This window comes from Pezoporus wallicus, unplaced genomic scaffold, assembly GCF_028554395.1.
Source record: "Pezoporus wallicus isolate ANWC-B61680 ecotype Strahan unplaced genomic scaffold, APGP_CSIRO_Pwel_v1 contig_9913, whole genome shotgun sequence".
NCBI classification, from domain to species: Eukaryota; Metazoa; Chordata; class Aves; order Psittaciformes; family Psittacidae; genus Pezoporus; species Pezoporus wallicus.
In genome coordinates, this window is record NW_026640215.1 from 110,871 (window position 1) to 136,516 (window position 25,646).

General features: G+C 60.6%; 1 protein-coding gene across 3 annotated transcripts; it reads right to left on the reverse strand.

Annotated features, from left to right (window-relative positions):
- Positions 1 to 2,432: 2,432 nt before the first annotated feature.
- On the reverse strand, positions 2,433 to 24,362 carry FGFR1 (fibroblast growth factor receptor 1). Of its 3 annotated transcripts, none has more exons than XM_057418110.1 (18): positions 24,139 to 24,362; positions 18,527 to 18,728; positions 11,414 to 11,677; positions 10,842 to 10,925; positions 10,336 to 10,511; positions 9,377 to 9,500; positions 8,670 to 8,860; positions 8,139 to 8,289; positions 5,664 to 5,867; positions 4,770 to 4,914; positions 4,562 to 4,683; positions 4,341 to 4,451; positions 4,069 to 4,259; positions 3,846 to 3,968; positions 3,629 to 3,699; positions 3,344 to 3,481; positions 2,743 to 2,848; positions 2,433 to 2,650 (listed from the first exon to the last, which is right to left on the reverse strand). In XM_057418110.1, the coding sequence occupies exons 2-18, from the start codon at positions 18,615 to 18,617 to the stop codon at positions 2,474 to 2,476; spliced, it is 2,469 nt and encodes an 822-aa protein (XP_057274093.1). In that variant the 5' UTR covers positions 18,618 to 18,728; positions 24,139 to 24,362; the 3' UTR covers positions 2,433 to 2,473. The 3 variants fall into 3 exon arrangements, with proteins under 3 accessions (XP_057274093.1, XP_057274091.1, XP_057274092.1); XM_057418108.1 differs by lacking the exon at positions 8,139 to 8,289 and adding an exon at positions 6,812 to 6,956 and having other exon boundaries at positions 4,770 to 4,915; positions 5,671 to 5,867; positions 24,139 to 24,269; XM_057418109.1 differs by lacking the exons at positions 8,139 to 8,289; positions 11,414 to 11,677 and adding an exon at positions 6,812 to 6,956 and having other exon boundaries at positions 4,770 to 4,915; positions 5,671 to 5,867; positions 24,139 to 24,269.
- Between the last annotated feature and the right edge of the window lie 1,284 nt (positions 24,363 to 25,646).

Genomic DNA, 25,646 nt, shown 5'->3' on the forward strand with positions numbered 1-25,646 from the left:
TATGGGGATAGAGCCAGACCCCCGGAGCCCCACTGCTGGCTGGGAGGTGTGGGACAAGGGGGTTGCTGCCCATGCACCCGCTGTGCTGTAGGACCCTGCATCAAGGTGCAGATGCAGAGACACTTCCATGGCTGGCAGCAGGACAAAGCCCAGCTCAGGGGCTGGGCCGTGGCCAAGAGGTTGCCTGGGTCCTGCACAGCCAGAGGGCTTTAAAAGGAGAGAAAGAGGAAGGCGAGGAGTGGAAGAGACAAAGGATGCTGCAAGGGCCAAACGTGCTATGGGGGCTGAGCACCAATGCCCTGCCAGTGCTTGGAGGGGGGTCCTGCAGGCACCCACTCCAATCCCCCCTTGTTTTGGGGTCATTTCCCATCTCACTCACCTCCTAAGTTCAATTGCAGCCCCTGGGCAGTGCTTGGGCGATGGGGATGGCTTTGGTCCTGCAGCCTTGTCTTGCGCTTGCTGCCACCCTCAGGGATGATGCTCGGGGTCCAGCTCCACGTGGGGCCACCCATTGGGTGGGTGCTGACATCAAATTTGGGGTATCTCCATGTTGAGGGGTTGCCCACGTCGTGATGATGCTGTACCTGGAAGAGCAGTGAGGATCCCCATCTCCATCCCTGCATCCATCCCTGGGTGAGAGGCAGCGCAGCATCCCCAGGGCACTGCGGGATGCAGGATGCAGGGATGCTCCCGCTGCCCACCCCATCCCCATCAGCAGCATTGCTCTGCTCTGATCCTATTGAACTGCCCTCCTGGTAACCCCAGGAAACAAGCAGGAGCTTGTGGCTGCAGCGGTTCCTGGTGCTGTGAACACGAGCTCCATCCCTCCCTGCCCTGCCAAGTGTATCCCAAGGGAGCAGTGATTGATGGAGACCCCCAGCCCCGCTCCCTGTGCCTGGTTTCATCCCCGGGCTGGGAATTCAACATAAATCACTTCATTAAAAGCTCTACTTAATTTAGGAGGAGGGGAAAGGGGGGGGCAGACACTGCTGATCGATTTAATCTGTGCAGGGAAACAGCAACAAGCAGATGCTTTTAAGAGGACCAGTGAGGCCGATGATGCTGCAGCTGGTTCATCCCAGCCGTTTCAGTGGTTATCCCTAAGGAAGGGACCCACTGTCACCATCACGCACTTGTTTGGGGTAGCAAAGGGGTTGAACGGAGAGGATGCTTGAGCCGTGCTAAACAGCTCCCATAGGACCAGGCACCGTTCCCTGCTATTCCCTCTATGTCCTTTGGATGAGCTGGAAGCGGGGACAGGGCAGCGGAGCCTGGGTTAAAGTCTTTAATAATTACAGGAATTCCAGATTCATTACAGAAGAGTTTACAACAAATAAGATTTCTCCATACAAAGGCAAAATAAACTTTTCAAGTAATAGCGGCCTGGCTCCGGAATCTCAACGCCAGTGACGGGGAGGGAGGGAAGGGACACGTGTATCCCCATCCCTGCCCATGGAAACACCCCAGCCTGTCCTCCCCAGCACCGGCTCCATGGAGCAGAGCTCGGGCAGGATGCGGATGCTCCCGGTAAGGCACTGGTGGGCATCACCCGGGGAGGGGGCTGGACCAATGCCTTGGGGTCCGGCATGATCCCTGCTCCTTCCCATGGGAGCCAATGGCAGGGGGTGCAGCCCCATCCCCGGGTACCATCCCAACCCCTTGCTGGCACAAGCACCCCACGCACCAATATGGTGCCATGGGGTGCGGGAGGGCCAGGGAAGGGGCAGGCACATCATGACAACGTATTCCCACAAGGCATCGACGTTATTGGTACTGTTTAATAGAGCCCCATAGAAAAGTGAAGCAGCAGCAGCAGCAATTGATACCGAGGGACCTAAAACTGAACTGGGTTTAGAACATAACTTAAAAAATAAACCATAAAACCAGCAAAAAGTAGCAAAATATATGGATTTTTTTGTTGTTGGTGGTGGTTTTTCATAGCAACTGATCCCTCCCAGCCACTAGAACCTTCCTACCCGCCTGGTGCATCTCTGGTAACAACCCCTTTAAAAAGACATGTAAATATATATTCATATTTATACATATTTGTCGTTATGTACACAGGAGTTTTGTCTTTAGCACTGGAAAAGGAAGGGGGGGGGGGGGTGGCACCCGCTGCAGCTCCCGCTCCCGATGTGCCAAGGGTTTGGCAAGCAAATCCCATCCGAGCTGCAGGACCAGCCCCCTTGCACAGCCATAGGATGCTCAGCTCCAAGTCCTGGTTAATCCCGGCTCTCCGAACGCATCCCGGGGTGATGGGTGCTTGGCTCCTCGCTTCCCGCAGGAGAAGATTCCGGCTTAACCAAGCGGAAATATCCAAGGGAAAAGGAAGAGCAGAAGGAAACCTTTGGGGCTGCAGGGAGCTCCCGGCACACGAGGTGGATGGATGCGGTTAGGGGGAGATGCTGCCGTTGCGTCTCTGCTCCGAGCAGGAGCGGGCAGCCCATGGCGGTCCCTATGGCGATGCCAGCCCTCAGTGTCGCTTCAGGCCCCCGTTGGTGTGCTGAGGTGGGAATTTGGGAAGGCACGGCTCGTCCGGAAGAGGGTCGTGGGAGAACACCGAGTCCTCTCCCGAGGAGCACGTGGAGCTGCGGGTGTCCGGGAAGCCGGGGGAATACTGATCCAGCGGCATGGAGAGGTCCAGGTACTCCTGGGAGGGAGGAACGGCGAGGATGGGCTCCGGATGGGGATCGAGCATCCCATGGGGAGCGCCCAGCCCCGGCACCGTGGGGCCTCTCCTACCTGGTTGGAGGTCATGGCCACGATCCTGTCCAGGTCTTCCACCAACTGCTTGAAGGTGGGTCTCTGGGATGGGACGGCGTGCCAGCAATCCCGCATCATCATGTACCTGCGGGCGGAGGGAGGCGAGGGATGAGCATGGGGACCCTTGGAATGGCCACTGGGAGCCCATGGCCAGGAAAGGTGTTATTCCAGGGATGGAGGGGTAATGCCCTGCATGGAAGGAAGGGACCTCCTGGCTGCAGGGATGCTTCGGGAGGAGGATGCTCGGGGAGCTGGGCTAATCCCTGCTCCGGGGTCATCCTGGCATCCTACCCTGCAAGAAGCAACGGGGGGAGTTGGTTGAAGAGGAGGCTTTGGGGAGACCTCAGAGCACCTCCAATGCCTAAAGGGGCTACAGGAAACCTGGAGATGGGCTTTGGACAAGGGATGCAGGGACAGGACAAGGGGAATGGCTTGAACCTGATAGAAAGGAGACTGGGATTCAGACAGGGCTTGGAGCATCCTGCCCTAGTGGAAGGTGTCCCTGCCCACAGCAGGGCATTGGAGCTGGACGAGCCCTGGTGCCGCTGCAGCCCCATTCCCTGCCCCGCTCCGCACTCACAGCTCGTTGGTGCAGTTGCTGGGCTTGTCCATCCTGTGCCCTTCCTTGAGCAGCTTGAAGAGCTCCTCCACGGGCACGCCGGGGTAGGGCGAGCCTCCCAGGGTGAAGATCTCCCACAGCAGCACACCAAAGGACCACCTATAGAGGGCAAGCGCAGGAGATGCTGGGGCACCCATAGGGCCAGCATCCCCCCTTTGGGTTCATTTGCTTGGGGGCTTCCCGCTGCATCACTGCCTTCGTGTCCCTGCTCCCTTATCCCATCCCATGTCCCACGTTGCTACTCACACATCGCTCTGGTGCGTGTATATTCGGTCAAACAGAGCCTCTGGGGCCATCCACTTCACTGGCAGGCGGCCCTGGGGCACAGGAAAGCTCCCCATCAGCTCTGTGCTGACAGGGATCGGGACAGGGATGCAGCCCTGCGTGCCTGTGGCATCACCAGCACGGGATGGAGCATCCCTGGCACACGGAGCCCCTCCGGATTCCCATACCCAACACTCACATTCGTGGTCTTCTTGTAGTAATCGATGTGGTGGATGTCACGGGCCAGGCCGAAGTCAGCGATCTTCATCACGTTGTCCTCGGTCACCAGGACGTTCCTGGCCGCCAGATCCCTATGGATGCACTGCCCAAGCACCGGCACATCAGCAGGTCCCCATGGATGGGTCCCCGCTATGAAACGCGCTTGCATCCCGAGCCCCGCATCCCATCGGGATGCTCCTCACCTTCTTGGAGGCCAGGTACTCCATGCCCCGGGCCACTTGGTAGGCACAGGAGACCAGGTCCTTGAAGGAGAGCTGCTCCTCGGGGACACGTGTGGGGTTGTAGCAGTATTCCATGCCCGGGGGCCGCCGCGCCTGCAGGTATTCCCGCAGGTTGCCCTTGCTGGCGTACTCCACGATCACATAGAGGGGTCCTATGGTGGGATGAGAGGTTGGATCACAGAGCAGGAGCTGCGGGCCCTATGGATGCAGGGAGAGCCCTTTCCCAGCCTCACCGTCCTGCGTGCAGGCTCCCAGCAGGTTGATGATGTTCTTGTGCTTGCCGATCATCTTCATCATCTCCATCTCGGAGATGAGGTCGGACAGGTCCTTCTCTGTGGCGTCGGCTAAAGGCAGAGGTTGGTGATGGGGGTTGGATGTGGGTACCCCCATACCGCAGCATCGTGCCCGGTGTGTGTGTGTGTGTGTGTCCCCCTTCCTTCTCACCACCACTTACACTTGAGCATCTTCACAGCCACTTTGGTCACACGGTTTGGTTTGTCCTTGTCGAGCCCAATGGCTTCTGCCAGCACCACCTGCCCGAAGCATCCTTCTCCCAGCGGCTTGCCCAGGATGAGCCTGGCCGGAGGAGAGATTCCAACGTGGGCGCACGGCAACGCGCATCCCCGGTGCCACCAGCCCCGCATCCTCCCTTGGGCCCTCACCTGTCCCGCGGCAGCTCCCAGCGCGGGTCCTCGGGGAGCTCGTACTCCGAGACGCCGGCCAGCATGGGGGTGCCGCTGGAGGAGAGGCGCGAGGGCCGGACCAGCATCACCCCCGAGTTCATGGAGGAGCTGGAGTCGGCCGAGACCTGCGGGGGGGACCGTGGGTTACCTTCACGCTGCACCCGCTGCCCCCGTGGCAGGGGGATGCTGAGCCAGGGGCCTCACAGCCCAAACCCTGCCTGCAGCCCCCTGCCCGCACGTGCTGCTGCCACGCTGGGTCCAGGCTAAGGTGCAGTTCCAGGCTGAGAGCATTGGGGATGCTCAGCCTGGAGGAGAGAAGCTGCGTGGAGACCTCAGAGCAGCTTCCAGTGTCTAAAAGGGGCTACAAGGATGCTGGAGAGGGGCTCTGCATCAGGGACTGTAGGGATGGGACAAGGGGTGATGGGTTCAGACTGAAACAGGGGAGGTTCAGGTTGGAGATAAGGAAGAAGTTCTTTATGTGAAGGTGCTGAGGCGCTGGCACAGGGTGCCCAGAGAAGAGCACGCTCCATCCCTGACAGTGCTCAAGGCCAGCCTTGGGTGACACGGTCCAGTGTGAGGTGTCCCTGCCCACGGCAGGGGTTGGAACTGGGTGATCTTCAGCTCCTTTCCAACCCAACCCATTCTGTGGTTCTATAGCATTAAGCTGCTGTAAATCCTTCTCCTCCTCTCCTCCCCCTCACTGAGCCATGCCAAGGGGTCACAGTGCATCCCCTCTGCTTGGGGGATACCCATGGATGTCCCCCCTTATCCCGCACCACGATGGGCACCAAGCTGAGAGGGTTGCAGAGCTCCCCCAGGGCTGGGTGTCCCCCCGGAGGGGCAATAGGTGCAAACAAACCCCCTCTCTACTTTCTGTTACCTGTCTGCGCAGGGGGATGCTCTTGGCCAGCTTGTGCACGGCCAGCTGGCTGTTGAAGTCCGTCTTCTTGGTGGTGCTCTTCATCTTGTAGATGATGATGGTCACCACCATGCAGGAGATGAGGAAGGCCCCGGTGCAGTAAATGATGATCTCCAGGTAGAGGGGGGACGTCATCATGGCCGGGGTGTCTTCAATAGCTGGGTCGGTGTGAAGAGGGCGTTAGCATCCATGAGCCCCCCTGGTTCTGCATCGCTGGAGCCTCAGGCAGCAGGGACCAGGGGGTGTCATCACCCATCCCGGAGGGATGGGGCAATGCAGCATCCCGGGAACAGGCCCCCTTTCCCAGTGCTCTGCATCCGCTCAGAGCTCAAGTCCTGGCCATGTTGGGATGGGGCCTGACCCAGGGCAGAGCAGCCAGAAGCACCTCCAGTGGCAGCGACCTTGCAGTGGGACCCATCCATGGGGCAGCCCCCGCTTCGCTGGGACACATCAGAGCCATGCACAGCTCCATAGGGCTGCAGCCTCACGGCACGGTCCACAAACAGTGATGGATCTGCACCCCCCCCAACCTGACCCCCCCCCCTAAGAACAGAGCCTCAGAGAGAGGTGTAAGAGGGAGTGAGGATTCCGGTCCCATCTCTGAGCACACCCGGCTGGAAAACGGCACCTGATAACGGGGAAAGCTTTTGGCTGGGAAGCACCAACCAGGCAGCATCCCAAAAGCTTTCCCGGATGCTGTTATCAGGCTTTGGTCCGTGCATTGATGCCTGAGGAGCAGCATCAATGGGGACACAGGGGCACAGCAGAAGCGACACACACAGAGCCCCACGTGGGTCCTGTGCTGCAGGGCAAGGCAGGGAGCACCCCGAAACCTTGCCCTGGGTACGGGACCCTCCTGCTCCAACGGAGCAGCCCCTGGTTAAGCACCCGGGTATGCATCAATGGGGCCAGGGAGAGAGCAGGGGGAGGCAGACCCCAATGGGGGCACACAGCGGGGGGATGCGCATCCCATCCCGCTCCGGCTGCAGGGAGCATTCCTGCATTCAGTGCATGGGGGGGGGGACCGGGATGAGCTCTCTCCCGGACCACGATGCATACGTTGGAAAGGAGGGAGGAAAGGGAGAGGAAGAGGAGTATATACCTTCGAGAACTGTCAACCATGCAGAGTGATGGGAGATCCCAATAGAATTACCCGCCAAACATGTATACTCCCCAGCATCCTCAAATGAGACATTCCTTAAGTGAAGGACTTCCATTTCTTTGTCTGTCGTGTTAACGCCAGCCGTCTAGAGGGAAAAATGGAAGCAAAAAACGGAGAAGCAAACGCCATGAGATCCTGTGGGAAGGAGGCCAGAGAGGAGGGAGAGCCCAGTCTCATTTGCCAGACCCCCGGGGAGCAGACAGAGACCAACTGCAGACCTGCTAAAGAGACCCTCGGGATGACCACTCATCCAGGCGGACCTAAGGAGATGCTGGTTAAAAAACCCTTCACCAAACTGAGTGTCCTGCCCATCGGAACATGCTGGCAATGGGCTGCATGGAGAAATGAGCCTCAGGCAGAGCCGGCTGGGTGACGGGGACGACATGGGGAGGTGGGAGGATGGAGACGGGAGGATGGAGACGGGAGGATGGAGACGGGAGGATGGAGACAACAAGGATGGAGACAATAAGGATGGAGACAATAAGGATGGAGACAACAAGGATGGAGACAACAAGGATGGAGATGGGAGGATGGAGATGGGAGGATGGAGACAAGAGGATGGAGATGGGAGGATGGAGACAAGGAGAATGGAGATGGAAGATGGAGATGGGAGGATGAAGACAAGGATGGAGATGGGAGGATAGAGACAAAGAGGATGGAGATGGGAGAATGGAGATGGAAGGATGGAGACAACAAGGATGGAGACAACAAGGATGGAGATGGGAGGATGGAGACAGGAGGATGAAGATGGGAGAATGGAGACAGGAGGATGAAGATGGGAGAATGGAGACAGGAGGATGGAGACGGGAGAATAGAGACGGAAGGATGGTGACGGGAGGATGGAGATGGGAGGATGGAGATGGGAAGATGGAGACTAGGAGGATGGAGATGGGAAAATGGAGATGGGAAGATGGATACAGTGAGGATGGAGATGGGAGGATGGATACAGGAGAGCAGCACAGATGGGGGACACAGCACCTCGTTGTTCCCATCCACACACAGACGGGTGCCAGGGCTGGGTGCGCGCTGGCCCCATATCAGCACCACAAGGACCAGTGCTCAGTGAAGCCGGATCCACCAGGCACCCGGGGTGGGAAGCAAACAGGAGGAACACGAGGACACACACAGGGGGCACAAGCCCAGCCGGCCCCACTGAGGATTTTTCCATGGCTGTGGCACCAGGAACAGCAGAAACAAGAGAGCCCAGAGGTCTGTTCTCCACCGCTGATGGTCCGAGGAAACACCCCAGGGGTGTTCTCCCCATTACCTTGTGCCCGAGGCCTGGTGACCGTGAGCCACGCAGACTGGTTGGCCTCGCCAATATAATTGGAAACCTTACAAACATACTCCCCGCTCTCCGCCTCTGTCACATTATACAGGGTCAGCACCTCCGCATCAGAGCTATTAATCCCCGAGTGCTGGAACAGACCAACAACATGGAATCACATTGACGCTGCGAGCACCGGCAGCGGGGAAGGGATGGGGATGAACACGGGATGCAGGAGCAGACGTGGGGCCGTGAGCATCCTGCTCCGCACCTGGGGATGCTGGTGGGCGCGCTGCGAGCATCACTGCTGCGGTGCAGAGGGAGCTGCTCTCATCGGGATGGAGCAGGGGCTCAGCTCCCTGCATCCAGCCCCATGCATTGCCCAGGGTCGCCCACCCAGCCCCATGGCAGGACCTTGGCACAGAGCCTGGTGGTGGCTTTATGGCTCCTGCTGCCCAACAACGGTGGTACCCAAGCATCCCACAGGGCCGGCGGGGATGCGGGACGGAGCATCCCGGCGTGCGGCTTTACCTTCAGGATCTGGACATAGGGCAGGTTGTCGGGACCGATCTTGCTGCCGTTGACCTCGATGTGCTTCAGCCACTGGATGTGGGGCTGGGGGTCGCTGTAGACCTTGCAGACAAACTCCACGTTGCTGCCCAGGGCCACTGTCTTGTTGGCAGGCAGCCCTGCCTGCAGGATGGGCCGGTGCGGGGACCGCTCTGCGGGATGCAGGGCCACGGGGCACCTCAGGATGGGGCTCGGGATGCTCGGCCACCCGCCACTGTGCTATGAGGAACCCCAGCTATGGGATAGGTGAAATCCCAGTGCAGGGACACGAATTGCCCCTATTTTGGGGGGGTGAGAGGTCAAACAAACCTAAGGAGGGCCCTGCTGTTAACAAAGCGGCTGCCACTGCGGTGAGTCAGCATTAACAAACCCCTTTGTTCACCTCGCTGGCTGTTCCCTTCAGTTTGCTCAGTGTAATCAAATTAAATCACATTTTGAATGGTTCATTTACTGGCATTTAGAGCAGCTCCACATGTGGAAGTGCTCAGAGCAGCCTTCCCAGCTGGGAATTATGGCTAATAAGGCGGTTAGGACAAGTTTCTGTCTGGTCTATGGAATTATTTCCACCACAATTAAAAAAAACCCCAGATTGAACCTCGCCATCCCCATCCCTGCAGCACCCGCATCCGCTGGGAATGGTGGGGTAGAGGGGACCACGTGCTCCTCACCCACGACATCCAGCTGGTACGTGTGGTTGATGCTCCCGTATTTGTTCTCCACTATGCACGTGTAGTTGCCTTTATCGGACGGCACCACCGAGTCCATGATGATGCTCCAGGTCGCGTAGCGGACCTGGGGATACAGGGATGGCCACAGGTCACATCCGAAGCTGCGGCACATGAGTCCTCATCCCCATCCACGCCGGAGCTGGCTCGGCCCCTCCGCATGGATAGGACATAAATCTCCCTTTGAGGTCACCTTTCCCCTTTCCTAGAGGGACCATAATCGCTCCCAGCTGTCCCGGGACAGCCTGGCCATGGAGCCAACTGCACAGGGAGCAGATGCTGGGATCGGAGCGCGATGGGCACAGGGACATCCCTTTGGAGCGCCCCAGTGCACGGAGGGAACAGACAATGCAGGTCTGTTCCCACTGTGCTTCCTGGCTGGCTCCAGGCTTGGATCCGTGCTGCTCCCCATCGCCAGCCCCGGGATGCTCACTGTGACCAAGCACATTCCGTTTGGGATGGATCCCAGCGGCTTGGCTCTGGGTGCTCCCTGGGTCTCTCTATGGGCACAGGGACAGTTTTCCTGCTCCCTGCGGCTGCATTCTTCGCTCCCAGCTGGAATCTGGTTGTTTCCACATTTCAGCCCCATTAGCTATCCAGGGCACTGCTGTCACCATACAGGGAGCAGTGGTGCTGCCAGCAGCCCCGCTGTGAGCCCATGGCCCTCCCCGGGATGTGCTGCATGGAGCTGTGACGTGGCCACATTCCTGCTGCTTATCCCTGGCACGGGAGCCCCGGGCAAGAATATGGGATGGAGAAATGGGATGTGCTCCCTTATGGGGTCACCAGGGGGGGATCTCTGGGCTGGAGCTGCAGCCCTGGGTGACGGCACGGGCACGGACACGGACACCTCACAGTGGACCGGGATGCTCCAAGCCCCATCCATGGGATGCTGCCGGTACCTTGTACCCGCCGATGCGGTGGTCGGGTTTGAACTCTTTGCCGTTCTTCAGCCAGCGCAGCGTGGGGTTGGGGGTCCCGCTCGATGGACACTTGAACTTCACCGTCTTGGCAGCGGGGACGGCGTGGAGCTTCTTCTCCATCTTCTCGGGGTAGGTCCAATAGGGAGCGATGGCCTCTGGGGAGCAGAGCGGGGGGCTCAGCGCCCATTGATACCCACAGGGAGCTCATGGTTTAATGCTATCTAAGGGTCACAGGGCCCTTTCTTTGCGAGGTGCATGCTCAGCATGCATGGCTGCAGCAGTGGTTGTGCCACGGCCCTGCCTGCACATCCCCTTGCTCTAACCAGGCTGCTTTCCCCACCAGTGAGCGCCCTGTGCTGCAGCAGAAGCCGCTGCCCTCCCTGCTGCATCCTCCATCCCTAGGGGATGCTTTCAAGCCTGCCCAGCTTCCCCTTTCCCCCCCCCCCACCAATGCAGCTCCAGGGGCAAACCCATCCCGCACGTACGGTTCGGCTTGGTGTTATCCGCCTCCTTCTCCTCCGAAGAGGAATCATCATCATCATCATCATCCTCCGCGGAGGGGAGCGCGTCTGCAAGAGAAGAGATGCTCGGCTGAGCACCTGTACACGGACCCTTCCCGAGCGGGGCCGGAGCATCGTGGGGTGGTGATGCAGGATGGTGCAGGGATGTGCAGGGCTCACACTGTGCATGTCACCAGCACCCACAGCCCCACAGCCCCGGAGGTGATTTCAGAGCTCCACAGTGCACCCAAGCACAGCTCCTCGCCCCACGCCACCAGCCCATGGGGACAGCAGCCGAGACTCCTTGTGCACAGAGCAAGCCTCGGCGCGCACCTCCTGCTCCATCAGCACCAACGCAGACCTCAGCCCCATGCAGAACAACACTCAACAACCTCCAGTGCTTCTCCCTATGCCGCAGCAGATGGGGGGGGCACCCCGAATCCACCCTAACTCACCGCGCAGATCCATTTGGCCGGTGCATGCAAAGGATGCGCGGATGCAGCCGGCTCCTTGCTCCGGGCTGCCCCTTTCCCTGCAGCCCCGGGGCCGCTACGAACCTGAGACGTTGACGGAGAAGAAGGTGGTCTCGCTTCCAGAGGGGCTGTTGGTCATGCAGGCATAGAGCCCCGAGTCCTCGGGCACCGCATCCCTGACCTCTACCTCCTCCCCGGTGATGCGGGTCCGGTTGTTCTCGCTGAGCTGGATGCCGTCGCGCACCCAGTTGATGCTCTGGACGTCATCCCTCAGCTGGCAGCGCAGCTGGAGGAGGTCGCCGGGATGCGCGGAGTAGGATTCCACTTCGATTTTGGCTTTGGGCAGAGCTGGAGGCGTTAGGAGAGAGAAAGGAGAGAAAAGAAAAGGAGAAAGGAGATAGAGACCAAAGGAAAACATGCTGCTGTTATGGAGGCAACATGCGCTGCTGGGATGCTCCGGTGCTGATGGCAGCGGCTGCAGAGCGGAGGGGATGGGAGGCAGCGGCTGCTTCACCCCACATAGGACCCGTTTGGGTGCTGGGCAGTTCTAAAGCACCCACACACCCTTAGGTCTCGTAAGCACATAAGCATGGTCACAGCAAGGGGCTGGGATGGGGGGCAGCCGGAGCCACCTCAAGCTGCTTGGGCAGGACCAGCCTCTCCCGGGGGCATCCCAAATCCCTGCTCGGCTCTGCCACCGTGCAGAGAGCCCAGGACCCTCAGCACCACGAGCGGGGCAGCAGCGAAGCGGGCCAGGGTCCTCATGCCACCACCGGGACCCCGGCTGTGGGTATTAGAGCAGGGGCTGCGGCAGCACAGCGGGCAGGGAGCGAGAGCAGCGGCATGGGAAGGGTCAGCCCAGGGAGCTCCAGTGGAACAGATGCCGGGTCCGGCGTTCCCAGGGCCGGGAATGCCGCAGCTGCTCCCGACATGACACGTGTGAGCAGCACAAAGGTCCTTTCTCTCAATCCTGCTGCTGCCTCCTCTCATCTCTTGAGCCTCCCGGTGCAGACGTTGGCTCTGTCCTCAAGCTTCCTTCCATCCTCCACGGTGGTGCCTGAGCTGCTCTCCCCATCCCAGCCTTGATTCAGGTTTCCAACCATCTCCTCCAATGCCATTTGGGAGAGGAAGGGTTTGGGCTGTTGTGGAGGCTCCATGTGATGCGGTGCGAGCATCATCCCGGGACGATGTGCATGGCTCCGTGTCCTGAGGGAATAGCCGTCCCGTCGGGACACAGGGACATGGATGAAGCTCTCCACAGCTCAATTGCTCGGAACCAGAAGGATCCAGAGCGGAGGCTGGAAAATCCCAGCTAACCCTTGGAAACAGCTTGGAAAGCTTCAATCTTCATGCAATGGGCGTCTCGAGGGGTGCTCAGTGTGCACACAGCCTGCAAGCACCGCGCTGCATCCATGGGGGACAGGGCAAAGCCACAGCTTCCCCTTGGGAACCAGCATCCCGGTGCACATGGGGTGCAGAACTAACCCACGGCATCACCATCACCCCTTGGTGCCCACTGAGCCTCACAAGCACAACCTCTTCTCCTCCCTGGTGCATCCCTGGGCAGCGCATCCTGCACCAGACATCCCCGGAGCTGAAGCAGCGCAGGCAGGAGGTGCAGGCAGGGAGTGCTCTGCTCCTCCCAGCAGCTCCCTGCTGCCAAAGCCAAAAGCCGAGCTCTCCATCGTGACCTGCGCTTCGCTTTCTGGCCACTTCTTGTTTCCTTGCACTCGTGAGCAGCTTCATGGGGAAAACATCTCCAGAATTCCTCCTTTTCCTCTTGCTCCGCACCGCAAGGAAGGAGTCGCTTTCCCCCGCTGCTACAGGCCCAAAGCAGGGCTCCAGTTCCATCAGGAACTGGTTCCGAAGCGTTTCAACACGGAAGATGAAGCCTGGTGGGAGTCCTTTAGGTGCAGGGGGACGGGGCTGGCTTTGCAGTGCTGTATGCCCCATGTCGTCGGGTGCTTGCAGTCGCCGCGATTCGTGTTGCAATGAGTCACAGGCATCCTCCAGCACACGCAGCGCCCCATGGCCGCCGGCCCCGGCACCACGGGACCCGGTCCTCAGCGTCCTCCTGCCCGTCCCCATCCCCTTCTCAAGCAGAGCAAGGTCAGCGAGCGATAAAAGAGCCACGAGAAGCCAAACCAACACGAAACGTGGAGCCGCAGCCGCGGCCTTATCTGCCCCTTATCGCGCTGCCTCCATTCCCTCTGCGCCCGGCTCTGCCCTTCCCACACACCGGCGCATTCCTTATGGAGCACAACAACCTGCAGTGGGGCCGTCCCTAAGCACAAATAGCCCCGGTTGCTGGTCCCCAGCCACCAGGACGTGAGGAGCCATGCACACATCCAGGCTCCCGTCACCAGGGTGGACCCGCATGGTCCCACCACCATCAACCATGCCCACACCGGGTCGATCCCAAAACACTGCTGGGAGGTACAAAGGTCTTGGGAGGGAGGGAAAACTTCATCCCACCCCAATCCAACGCCAGGGGGGCAGCGCCATAGCTCAAACAGGTCCCTTCCCATGGGCACAGCATCTCATAGGACCCCATGCAAGCGGCGTGTGGCCAGATCCCCTTTCAAAGGCAGCAGCCCCTTCCCCCCAGGCACATCAGGGGCTGTTTTGCATTAACAGCATGACCGGGGCTGTGATGGATGGCAGAGGGGAGGCAGAGGGCAGGATCCTGCCCTTTGGTCACCCAGGGCCCATCTCTGGCACCGTGGGACGAGGTGGAAAACGCGGCACGGTGGGAACGGCCCCAGAAGGAATTCACAGCCTGATGAGCGTGTCCAGGTTAACTCACCCGGCCAGCACAGGCTTGGACGTGGCCCTGGCACCGGGATGGCCGGGCTGGCACAAGAATCCCATTGGAATGGCAGCATCCGGAGCAGCACGGCCCCAGGATACCCTTAGAGCCGTGTACCACCTTCATTAGGGTGAGCCCGTTGGCTCGCTGGGCTCCATCAGCCTGAAGCATCCAGGGTAGGCAGAGCCTCGGGTGGCAGCGTGTGGTGTCCCTGCCCATGGAACTGCATGATCCTAAGGCCCTTTCCAACCCAAAGCATTCCATTATTAACTCTTCCTCGTGTTCTGCCCCTTTGTAACCCAAACCATAGCCCAGCCACAGCCCCCGAGAGCAAGCAGGGCAACAGGGAGGACAGCAAACAACACACCCGCACTAAAGGAAGCAGCAAAACCCACGTTAGAACTGCACTATCTGCTGTTGGCTCCCTGTCTAACTTAAACTCTTTTGGGATGGGGATAGCGCCAGCTTCCCGGCCTGGATCCCATCCCATCCCATTGCAGTTTACAGCCCAGAAAAGCACCATCCAGAGCAGCCCGTGCTGGTTTTACGACCTTATCCCAGCTTTGAAATGGAACCGAGCGCCGGCCAGATGGGAAGTGTCACCGAGCGCCTATAACTGTCACCGAGCGGTCCCCGGTGGGGATAACGGGATGGGGACGGCCCTGGGGAAGGGAAGGCACTGATTCACCTTCCCCCCCCGTCCCCGGTGCCCCCCATCCCATGCACACACAGCCCAGCCCGCAGCCGGCGATGCCAATGCCGGTGGGGATGGCAATAAAGCGGCCAACAAAGCGGTGCAGGGACAATGCGGGCGGGGGGGCGAGGGGCCGACGGTTGCCCTGGAGACCCCAGCGGGGCTTTCCAAAGGTATTTCCTGAGGAGAAAGCACACACATGCCCGGCAGCCCCGCTAATCCCAACAGGAAGCGCTTTACCGGGATGTGGGGATTGGGTTCTTTCTTATTTAAAATGGTCTTCACTCCCCCTCAACCCCAGCGCAGGCTGCAATGGAAGGGGATGCCCCCAGCAGCATCCCCGCATCCTGGGCTGATGCACATCGCCATTCCCCTTCTATAGGATGCAGGAGCCGCAGAAGCAAGCATCAGGGGGGATGCCCCCAGCAGCATCCCTGCATCCCAGGGTGATGCACATCCCTGTTTCCCTTCCAAGGGATGGGAGAGCCTCATAAGAAGCTCAAGGCACCACCAGCTCTTCCTAACAAAGCTATATGGGGGTGTTGAGGCGGGTTATCCCACCCTGTGGTCCCCGGATGCAGGGAGATGGGGACTGATGCACTGCTCCATGCATCCCGCTCTTCCCAGCCTGTGCCAAAGGAAGCAGCACTTCATTAACAGCCCTGTTGGTCCTTTGCAAAGCTGTCAGCACAAACCCACCCCTTTCCCCCTTGGGGCAGCCACACTCAATGCTCTGCATCACTCAGAGCACAAGCCCATCAGCTCCCCTCAGGCCTGGGATACCCCAAGTGGGTCCTGCCCATCCTGCGGGGCACAGCGAACACCCCTACTTACACACGTGCCAATGGCTTTTTGCCTCCCTGCGGTGCCCCACACATGGGGGGCTCAACAGGCAGCCCCCAGCCCCACAGATGCCCCTCATGGGGCAGCTCCAAAGCACTGCTGCTTATCCCAAAGACTCCGATTTCCTTTTTTCCTCCTCAATTAAGGGCCAGAGCGGCAGCATCCGAGTGGAAAAGCGGGAGGTGGGAACAATGCCCACTCAGGCTGGGAGGGGAAGGGCAGCAGCGCCATGGCCCACAGGACAGGGAGATGCCCCTGCAATTGGGGTCTGGGGATGCTGCCCCCCCAGCTCCACATGCTCCAATAACAACCCTGGGCTGCTGCCATCAAGTGGCTTCATGGCTTGGGCATCTCCGTGCTGTGTGATGGGCTCCATACCTGATCCCTTGGGAATGCATTGGGAGACACCGAGAGAGGAAAGAAGGGGGATGGAGAGCATGGAAATGGGGAGCAGGGGAACAAAACCCACCTGGGGACAAACTGAGCCCCTCGCTTTGCCTCCTCCAGGGATGCTGCCAACATGTCCCAGGTCATAGCTGGACCAAAGAGCCCCAAACCTCTTTGGGGCTGGGGTGCAGGTTATGGTGCCCAACCCCTCCAGCTCCCTATAGAAACCTGCTTTGCACTCCCAGGCAGGGATGGGGCAGCCCCATAGCATGGAAATGCCTGAGCAGCAGCAGCAGCAGCAGGGAGGACAATAGCAGACAGGGAGAGAGGAACAAAATCCCCTCGGCAATTTGGTGCAGGTTTCTATTTAACCTGGAGACAAAGAGGGGCTTTGTGAGGAGGGCGCGGGAGGCCGCGCATGGAAGTTTCTTGGCTTTTCCCCCCATCCCGGGTTTTTTACCACCTCCAGGTTTAGGTGCCCCTAAACCGCAGCGAGTGCCCGTGAATGGGTGATGTGCTGCGAGGTTTTGCACTGATCCCCAAATCCATGGGGAGAGGGAGAAGGGGGGGGGGGCAGGATGGAGAATCCGGGGCGCTGCAGGGATTCCCGGCTCCACGAGACGGATGTTTGGTGGCCTCAGGACCCATAAACCTCCAGGATAAAGCTGCGGCGCTTGGATGCTCATGGACCGGTGATGACGGACACGATGCCCCACACGCGCCCCATGGGACCCCGATCTGTGGGGCTGGATCTGGCAGCGAGCCGCAAGGTGCCGGCAGCGCTGGCTGTGGATCCTGGCTCCAGAGGGGCTCTTCCCATCCCGTAGATCCTGCTGGGAACATTGTGTTCCCAGCAACCGGCCCCCGGAGCCAAGGGCCGGACTCTGCCCCAGGCGGGCTCCTGCTGTGGCACTAATTGGGCCGCCCTGCTGGGAATCGTGTCGGGAATGGTTTCCAGAGGTTATTGTTAGCCCTGGCATGAGGCTGGCCAGGAACCAGCTCCCTCCTCTCCAACCTCCTCACGCTGCTTCCCAAGCGGTGCAGGGTGGAGGGGGGGGCTGCAAGGCTGCTGGTGCACCCCAAACCCCAGCGATCAGCATTCCCAATGCCATGGTCAACGGTGCCAGCGCCTTAACCACAAACCCCACCAGGAAACCTCTTCCAGGAAGAGCAATCTCCCGAGGAAAACATGTTTACTGCCATCAACCGCGTTGTTGACACAAGCAGGGAGCGAGCGTGCCAATGGCAAGCTCTTGGACACGGTCCCCGGGAGCAGGGATGCTCTGCCAAGGCTCCGGATGGATCCGGGACCAAGGGACCTGCGCTCAGAGCACAGCCACCGACCCAGCCACGGCATCGTGGCCCCGTTCCAGCTGGGATCACGCCGTGGGGCTCCTGCCCCATCCCAAGCCCTGATCCATGAAGGGGCTGCTCCCCGGCAACCAGCCTCTGGGGTTTGGGTTGGGGGGACAAGGGGGAGCGAGCCTTAGGAAGCAAAGCAATCCCCATAGACCAGGCATTCCTGGGTAATTAAAACCAAAAGGCAGGGAATCAGGAGCTCTGCTTCTTCTCTGCCTCACCAAGGGGAAGGACCAAAGGCTTTTAACTGCTGGAGCTGGGCTTTAGGGGGGCAGGAGACAGCCCCCCCCCCCCCCCCCCAGAGCCCATCCACAGCCCCTCAATGAGAGCGATGCCCTCACCTGGGGATGTGCTCTTCATCTCCAGCCCAGTGATGCTCTGCAGCAGCGCAAGAGGCTGCAGGGACCACCTGCACCAGCCCCAGCTTTGAACCCAGCCCCATGGGAATCCATTCTCCAGCCAGGAGCGATCCCAGGGGTCTCCATGGGATGTGTTCATCCACGTGCTGGTACCCTGCTCCCACATCCTCATCCCCACCAGGATCATCAAGCACAAGGTTTCACACACATCACAGTGCTGTGACAGAGCCCCCAGGGCCTCACGTCCTTCTCCAAGCCAACACCACCAGGTTTTGCCACTATTTCTCTCCAGGTTTAAAACATCCATAGGGAATTGTGGACACCTCCTTGTCTTGGGTGCCCACGGTGCACCGGATGCTCATGGTGCATTGGGTGCCCATGGTGCATTGGATGCCCATGGTGGGTTGGGTGCCCATGGCGGGCTGGATGCCCATGGCGGGTTGGATGCCCATAGTGTGCTGGATGCCCATGGTAGTTTGGATGCCCATGGTGCATTAGGTGCCCACAGTGCACTGGATGCCCATGGTAGGTTGGATGCCCATGGCGGGTTGGGTGCCCATGGCGGGTTGGATGCCCATGGTGGGTTGGATACCCACGGTGCATTGGATGCCCATGGTGCGTTGGATGCCCATGGTGCATTGGATGCCCATGGTGCATTGGATGCCCATGGTGGGTTGGATACCCACGGTGCATTGGATGCCCATGGTGCGTTGGATGCCCACACTGGGTTGTTTTGCCCATCTTACCTTGGTCGGGCAGGGTCGGGGCCGGCCTGGCAGCTGAGAGCGCGGCTGTGACCAGCACAGCCCAAAGGATGAGGCACCTCCAGGTAAACATCCCACTGCTGCGGCTACTGCTCGGCGACTGGGCTCTGCAACAACCACTCCATGGGGACCCCGGGCTGGCCCCGGGGCGGGGGGGGGTCTCCGCCGGGTCAGCCCCTCCGAGCTGTGGATAAGGAGAGCAGAGTGAGGGCAGGGTGAGAGGCAGCCCCGCATCCCAACCCCGCAGCTCCCCATTGCGGGTGATGCTCCTGGAGCATCCATCCCGGACCGCGGGATGTCCCCGTGGAGCATCCCCAGCGTGGAGAAACCCAGGTCATGTCCTCCTGAAGGCGATGCGTTGAGAGCAAAGGTGCTGGTGAAGCACAATTGGATGGGGGGGAACTTCCCAGAATAGTGAATAGTGGGAGTCATTTTCCAGTTGAAGAAAATGAGGTTTCTGCTCCCCAATTCCTGCACTTCTTTGTGTCAAGAAGAGGAATTCCCACATGGATCAAAATGACGCAAAGTCTTTGACCCAGGCCCAGCTTCCAGAGATGTCTCTGTTTAATCACACAGATGGAAAATGCTCCTCACATCTCAACAGGTTTCGGAGAGGAGAAGCATTCCTATGGGGAATGGCCACTTCTCCCCTCCACATCTGTCCCCAACGACCCCGGACCAGCAGCACCACGCTCCGACCCACGGCTTCACTGCGGCAAATCCCACATCTCCACACCAAAACCCGGCCGTGTCCGTGCCACAGACGGACACAGATCCCGCTGCCAACCCCGGCGCCCTCCGTCCCCTATAGGATCTCTAGGGCATTCCCTATGGAAGCGCTTCCCGGAGCTGAAGGGGTTACCAGCGCTCGCCTCCGCACGCAGATCTCCTTCCACCGACAGCTGTGTTCCCAGTGTTTGGGGAGAAATCCCAGCTTCCAGGGCCAGCGCTGCAGCTCGCTCCCATCCCTGCCAGCTCTCACGCTGGGCTCTCCAACCCACCCATCCCCTTGGTCCCCAGCCCTGCTTCCAGGCACGGAGGCACCAGAGCCAGGATCAGGCACAAGGAGCCCGATCCCGGCTATAGGGACGTGCCCTCCATGGCCTTCATCCCCCCCTGTTCCCACCACACCAGGAGCATGGAGCTCTGCCAGAACACATCTGAGGGGGAGCCAAAGCCGATGCCGGAGCCCAGCCGGCTCTGGCCAACTGCTTCCAGCAGCACGGAGCCGTGTTCCACCCCCAGCACATCTGTGGATGCAGGAGCCTGGGATGGAGATCCCGGCGCTCCTGCTCCCGCTGGGCTTTTGCTGGTGAGATCCCTGCCCAGCTCATTGCACAACCCAAGGCCGGGGTGCTGCTGGTGGCGGATGCTCCAGGAGAACACAACAGGAGGGTGCGGATGGGGTGATGCCATTCCAAACCCCCCTCTGGGTCATGCGCGCCCCTGCAGCCTGCTCCAAGCATCCCAAGCTCACCCGGTCCCTGTCCCATCTGCCTCATGCTCCCATTCCCAACCTGCCATGGGAAGGAGCTGTCGGAAGCAGGGGCTGTTCAAACAGTGAGTAACAATGGCAGTGAGTAATGAGCCACTACTCATCCTCCCCACGCACGGAGCCGCAGCCACCGCCTCTCCTGCTCCCCCTGCGTTCCCATTGCTCGGAGCTGGCTTTTCCCCATGGATCACAGCAGGGTTGGAAGAGACCTTAAAGCTCATCCGCTTCCAACCAACACCTTCCACTAGAGCAGGGTGCTCCAAGCCCCATCCAACACTGCCAGGGATGGGGCAGCCACCGCTCCCATTTAACATCGGATGCGCCCCAGGACTCTCTTCAGCCCCAGGAAACCCATTTTGGGGGCTCTGGCCACCTCCTCCCTACCCCAAACACAGTGGCACGGACACAAGCAATGAGACAGGGAAAGCAGCACCCAGCAAACCCCAGTGTTATCTCCAAGTGCCCGGAGCTGTTGAATGGGACCGGTTTATCAGGGATAGGAAGGGGGAGATGGAATTCTTCAAGGGGGGGGGGCTTTGGTATTTGTGGCCATCCCGTCCTGCCTCTACGTGGTCGCGTTCATCGACAGCACACGCTCCCCGGAACATGCCCTAATGCGGCGCGTCTGCGTGGGCCTCCGAGGGGAGGGATGCAGGGATGGAAGGAGGGAAGGAGCCCGAAGCAGCAGTTCCTGACCAATGAGTCAGTGCTGGCTCGGCGCGCAGCAAAGCCCTTCTCCAGATCCAGCCTCGGAGCGGGCGCCTTCCAGCTGATTCAGGGGCTCGACAGCAGGATATTTCCATGGCGTAGGGATCGCTGGCAGCAAGGAGCTGCCCCGTGGCTGGGAGACTCACTGGGAGAGAGGGAGGGAGGGAGGGAGGTGAGAGCCAAGACCCAGCGGCACCGCTTGACTGATGCTCAGCTTCCCAGGGCAGAAGGAAACGGTTACGGCTTCGCCGGGATGCATCCTGCACACCAAGCACCCTGGGACATAGAATGGGTTGGGTTGGAAAGGACCTTAGGATCATCCAGTTCCAAGCCCTGCCACGGGGCAGGGACACCTCACACTAGACCAATGTCACCCAACATCCAGAGCGATATCCCAGATGCTGAAGGGAAGGGGCAGCACAGATTTTTCCCTCTTTCCAGAGGGATAATAGAGCCCTCTTTACCCATGGCAAGCAGGGAGAGCGTTCCCACCTGCGCCAACCCCAGCATGCCTCATCCAGCCTTTATATAGACCCCAAGAGGAAACCATGCCCTGGGGAGGACGGATGGCAGCTGGCTCAGGGTGGATCTCCAGCTCCATCCCCGCTGCCCATGGCCCCAGCACACTGCAATTTACTGCTCCGGGGTGGATTCAACCAACTAAAAATGGCAGTAACAAAAGAAGAGCCAGGAGCTAAAAGTGCCCATTGGAGACCTGCATCCCAGCCAGCAATTACACCCACAGAGCCATTCTGGAGCGCGGTGATGGGTGATGGTGACGGGCATCCCTGAGGCCGTGGGCGAAGATGCTCTCTTGCGCGCTGAGGAGCAGTCCCATGCAACCTGTGCCCTGTATCCCTGGGGACCTTGTGGCTGCAGCTCTGGTCTCCCTCATGCTGTGAGTCACGGGGCTGAGCTGTCCCAGGGATGTGCCACAAAACGGGACCTTCCCCGGACCTTCCACACTCGGCTTGTGCCAAAGGTTTCTGTGCTGAGTGGAGTGGGGAGGCCCCTTCCCATCGCATGGCTCACCCCTAGGAATGCCCCCGTGGTGCCAAGAGCCGCTGCTGGAGCTTGGTTGGGGCATCCCAGGATCAGAGCCCGGGATCAGGATGGGGCTTCCCGTGGTGTCTGTGATGGGGGGAGATGCTGGTGGTTGGAACGGAGGGGCTGGGGGGGGGGGGGTCTGCAGGCAGCATCCCCGCACCAGAGCAACCCAGAGGCACCAGTGACACAGGAGGCAGGAAAACACCAGGGCAAGGCCGAATCCAAGTGGGAGAAGAGCCCTGGGTCTGCAGGAGCCCGTGGTCCAGCACTGATGCCCTCCAGTACAGGAGACTCAGTTTCTCCCTGCGGCTCCACACCGGCAGCCTCCAGGTGCCCTTCCATAGGGAAGGAGGGCATTCCAAAGGCAAAGCTGGTCGGTGACAGGGAGAAAAGCTGCTCCCCTGCCACGGGCTTGGGTCAGGAACCGAGTATTTGCTGAACTCAAAAGCAAACACAAGTGCAAATGGAACTATAGGGAGAAACCGTAATGCTTAAAGCAGACGCATGCTTGGAAAAATAAATATCCAACTGTGCAGGATACATCCTGCCTTAACCCTTCCCGGCTCACTGCAGTGGGGAGATGGCACATGGGGCAGGAAGGATGGGGAAAGGTCCAGCCTCTCCCTGTATCCCAGGAAAACCAGGTCATTCCCAAAAGCATCCTCAAATTCAGGGATCCCTACCCAAGGGCTTCGTTTTCAGGCTTAGAGCATCCATCGGTACCCAAACACCTCCACTGGGGTGGTGCTCTGGGAAAGGACTGGTTGAGGACAGGGATACTGGGATGCAACCACTGGGACACAGATGGAGAAGCTGTTTTCCAGCCTGGGAAGGACTGGATGGGGGTTCCACCCCATTCAGCTCCTCCAGGGAAGGACAAAACCGCAAACACATCTCCAAATAGTTCACTTCCATGGCCACAAGCAGAAGGTCCCAAACAGGGGGACAAAGCTGGATCACTGGGATGGGACAAGCATCCGCGATCCAGCCCCTTCCAGCAGCCAGGGCTTGGGGGCCAGAGAGTCAGAAACCAGCTTCTGCTTGACTTTGTAGGCAGATAAACCCATAGGGAGCTGCAGTTCACACCTGAAACAGCCCAAGCTCCTTCCCAGCGGGAATGAAGCCGGCTCCCTGCGCCCGGAGCTGCTGGATGCACTCAGGGGCTGCCCCTGCTCCTGCCGTCACCCCGCCAGGGCTGGGACTATTTATCCTAATCCCTTCAGAGCAACACAAGGCAAAGGCAACCGTGCATGCCAGGCACCGCCGGGATTAGGGGAGGAAGTGCTCCTGTGTGGGGAAAATGGCTGCTGGCCAGAGCAGGGGCTGCAGCGGCCCCCGGCTCGGTCCCTGTGTCCGAGACCCCCATCGCGAGCATCCCAACATCTCCATCACCCCATCAGCACCTCCTCTGCCTGCTCGCAGACACCCCCCCCCCCCCCCCCCCCAACTCGCCCTACTGGGACCCCGCAGCCGCCGAGCCCGCCTTTATCAGCACGGGCCGTTAAGGTTTAAACATTGATGGGGAGGAAGCTGCAGCAGCCACCCGTGACACCGGAGCCATGGGGCAGTGACCCCACTGCTGCCGGTGTACCCCCAAACACGGCCCCGCTCCGGCCTCACGGCTCCCATGGGGAAAGCAACCCCCACCACAACCCCAAAACACCCCACGGAGCGCGCCCCGACCCAGCAATGACCGGGAATGGCACACGCATTCCCGGCTGCACAGGCACAAACCGGAGCCGTTCCCAAAGACCCGCACGGAGTCGGGATAACAGCGAAGGGATTCGGGATAAGGGGCGGCTCTGGCAGCCCCCACCTCCCGCAGGCAGCCTGCAAACACAAAGGGAAACACCAACTCCAGGACCGCGTTATCCCGAGCTCCTCCACCGGAACGCCCCAGGATCCGAGATCTGGAGCAAACCCAAACCCTGCTCCTTTTCCATCCCTTTCTGGAAGCCGCCAGCTTCCCGCTCAGCAACTTTTAGGGAACAAGGGACCAGGCAGCAACCGGAGACCAGACCCCAGCGTCCGGCCGGGCACCCCCGCGGCCCGGGCTTGGGGTGGGGGGGGTGGCTCTCAGGGCCCTGCCCGCCCGGGGGGCTCGAACGAGGGACGGGCTCTGCCCCGCTCCGTTCGAAGCGGCCGCTCACCGAGCGGCTCCGACCGCGGCGAGGCTGCAAACGGGGCCCCGCACACGCACAACCGGAGCCCACCCCCTCGGAGCGCGCCCGCCGTCGAAGCAGCCCCGCCACGGGCGATGGGAGCACCGGGGTTGGGGGAACCGGGAGCAGTCCCCGCCGCCAGCCCCACGGCGCCGGTGCCGAGCGGCCCCGTCCGTACTCACCGGAGCCCCTCGGCGGCGCGGTCCCGCCGCTCCCGGGAACAATGGAAGGGGAGCCCCGTCCGGGGCGATCGGCTCAGCCCCGCCGCCGCGCTCACAGCGGCCGCCCCATAGCTGGGGACCGAGCCCCGAGGTGGCGGCCGGAGGCGCTCTCGGAGCCGCGGCCGCCCCGACGAGCCCCCGTTGCCGCTGCCCGCTCCGCCGCGTCCCCGCCGAGCGCCCGCCGCCGCCGCACTGAGCCGCTCCCGCACCGCCCCGCCGCCTGCCCCCGGCTCCTCCCCCGCTGCCTCGCACCCTCCTCCTCCTCCTCCTCTTCCTCAGCGGCCTGATGGGGGTTGTAGTCGCCGCCGAGCCGCGGGGCTGAGCCTCCCGCTAACGGGGGTCCCCTTCGGGCCTTGTGGCCCCGAAAGCAGCCCCCGGGGCTCTCGCCTGCATCCTCCCGCCCTGCTGGTGTCGGGATGGAGCCAGGGATGCCTCAGGCACAGGCAGGGATGAAGGCACCGCCTGCACCTCACTGTGCCCCCCTGCCCGGCGCCCAGCGCAAGGGCAGCAGGGATGGGCAGAGCCCTGAGCTCCCAGCCTGGCCCTCCTGCAATGCAAGGCCTCAAGGCACCCATTCTCTGTGGGTCAAATCCTTCCCAGGAGCCAGCCGGGAATCACCAGCCCCTTCCCAGCCATGTGCATCAGGCAATATTCACTGGGGCTCGGAGCAGGAGCGCGGCAGCTTTAACACAGAGCACCCCAAAAGCTCCCGATGTGCACATGAACCTCAGGCTCAGCCAGGACCGCACTGGGTCCCTGGGCCAGAGGGCAAGGTGGGGTAGTGCCCCACTGAGATAGGAGCCCACCCCACAGGGCTCCAGCCCATGAAGAGCCAGGCTGGCTCTGGGTCACCTCTGGGGTTCAGCCTCCATGCAGGGAGCTCCAGCACACAGGAGTCAGGCTCCAAGTCAGGGCATCCCATGATGAAGACATCTCCAGCTGGCAGCGAGAGACCTGCGCGGGGCAATGTGCAAGTGATTAAGTTATAAGAGGGAAGAGGACAGCTTGAATTAGCCCTGTCCATCACCAGGGCTATATTTGAACCAAATGCTGGGCACCAGCAGCGGCCTCTTGCTGGTCCAGCTCACCATGCCAAGAGCCACAGGGTATTTGATTCCCTGGCTGACAGATGTGTGGATAGGGAGAAGGGGGGAAGGTAACGCACCTGCTGGGATGCTGCTCTCCCAGCAAGCCATGGAAGTGCTTCCATACAGCACCGACCATAACCCCTTGTGATGTGAAAGGGATCGTTCCCACCACTGCTGCTCCATGGGGATGGTTTTCTGCTCGGCTGCATCAGCAGAACGCAGGTTCTGAGGCTTCAGGAGGGTTGCAAAGGGCTGATAATAGGGAAAACCAACCTGGGATGTTCAAGGATTCGGCTGCATCCCTGCCCTCAGCATCGCGCCGGGGCTCAGCGCAGCAGTGAGCACAAGCTGTCACCATCTGGTGGCATAAGCAGAGCATGA

Excerpts from the sequence above, each read along its gene's own strand:
- FGFR1 (XM_057418110.1), bottom strand. The coding sequence starts at position 18,617 with ATGTTTACCTGGAGGTGCCTCATCCTTTGGGCTGTGCTGGTCACAGCC. Across the intron at positions 10,926-11,413 it reads CTTCTCCGTCAACGTCTCAG|ACGCGCTCCCCTCCGCGGAG; the intron begins GTTCGTAGCGGC and ends CTTCTCTTGCAG. Across the intron at positions 4,915-5,663 it reads CCTGCGCAGACAGGTAACAG|TCTCGGCCGACTCCAGCTCC; the intron begins AAAGTAGAGAGG and ends CCCCCCCGCAGG.